The following is a 1,272-nucleotide window of genomic DNA, read 5'->3' as shown; positions in this document are numbered from 1 at the left end:
ATACATCGCCTGGGGGGAAAGTTCCTCCTCCCAAAAGCAATTTCGGGTGGGGTGGAAGTGAGAGAAGGGGATCATTCACTCTCGCTCGGCCGCTTTTTGTTTGTTTATTTATTTTTAATAACAACAACAACAACAACAACAATGCTAAAAAGAGAAAACTTTCCCCCTCTCTTCTTGCCTAACTCCTGGCCGTGTGTGCCTGCTTTCAGGTCCAGATAGGAAGCGAGGGCGCCAGACCTACACCCGCTAGGGTGGAAGTGAGAGAAGGGGATCATTCACTCTCGCTCGGCCGCTTTTTGTTTGTTTATTTATTTTTAATAACAACAACAACAACAACAACAATGCTAAAAAGAGAAAACTTTCCCCCTCTCTTCTTGCCTAACTCCTGGCCGTGTGTGCCTGCTTTCAGGTCCAGATAGGAAGCGAGGGCGCCAGACCTACACCCGCTACCAGACCCTGGAGCTGGAGAAGGAATTCCACTTCAATCGTTATCTGACTCGGCGGCGGAGGATAGAGATCGCCCATGCCCTCTGCCTGACGGAGAGGCAGATCAAAATCTGGTTCCAAAACCGGAGGATGAAGTGGAAGAAGGAGCACAAGGAAGAGAGCTCCAGCACCCCGGCTCCCAACGAGCCCACGTCAGCAGCAGCCTCTGTCGAGAAAGTGGAAGAAGACGAGGAGGAGGAGGACTAAGGAGTCCCACTCGAGGAAGCAATCTCTTAGTATAATGTATGCACATGACAGTTGGAAAAGCTCCCTTTAAAGGAAAAAAAAAAAAAAAGAGAGACTCACTGTTTTTATTTAAAAAAAAATCAGTTCCCTTTAATAATCATCTTGCAAGCGAGCGTTTGCAAACATGAAAACGTTTCTTGGGGTGGTTTTCCAGCCTTCTCTCCACCCTCCCGTACTCCCCAAACCTGCCCTGTGCCGAACCTTTCGGTAATATCTCCTAAGAGCATCCTACAATCATTTGTTTTTTCGTTCACCCAAACCTGGGTGGGTTTGTCCAGGGGACATTTCAGTGGGAGAACTGGTGCTTGCACAGATAGTAAACCGTGACCTTCCGCAGTAACTACCTGACTCAATAGTCCCAATCATGTGTAAGGGGAAAAGTGCATTAGGCTCACATTAAGAAAAACTACCTAATTTTGAATAAGTAGCTCTGCACTTCTCTTTTTTTTTCTTTTTTTTTTTTTAATTATTGTTAGAAAAGTATCGTAACTAACAGCTACACTAACAAAAGGTTAAACAGCAAATAAGGGGAAAAAAAAA

General features: G+C 45.4%; 1 protein-coding gene across 1 annotated transcript; it reads left to right on the top strand.

Moving 5' to 3' along the window:
* Positions 1 to 409: 409 nt before the first annotated feature.
* On the top strand, positions 410 to 693 carry LOC104074375 (homeobox protein Hox-A7; the record flags this gene model as incomplete). Its single annotated transcript, XM_009574461.1, has 1 exon — positions 410 to 693. A coding segment is annotated over one exon (284 nt), but the record flags the coding sequence as incomplete, so codon positions are not given.
* Positions 694 to 1,272: the final 579 nt, after the last annotated feature.

The sequence above is a fragment of the Fulmarus glacialis genome, unplaced genomic scaffold, assembly GCF_000690835.1.
Source record: "Fulmarus glacialis isolate BGI_N327 unplaced genomic scaffold, ASM69083v1 scaffold34243, whole genome shotgun sequence".
In the NCBI taxonomy this organism is placed as follows: domain Eukaryota; kingdom Metazoa; phylum Chordata; class Aves; order Procellariiformes; family Procellariidae; genus Fulmarus; species Fulmarus glacialis.
The sequence above is the reverse complement of the archived record's forward strand: the minus strand, read 5'-3'. Positions and strand labels throughout refer to the sequence as shown.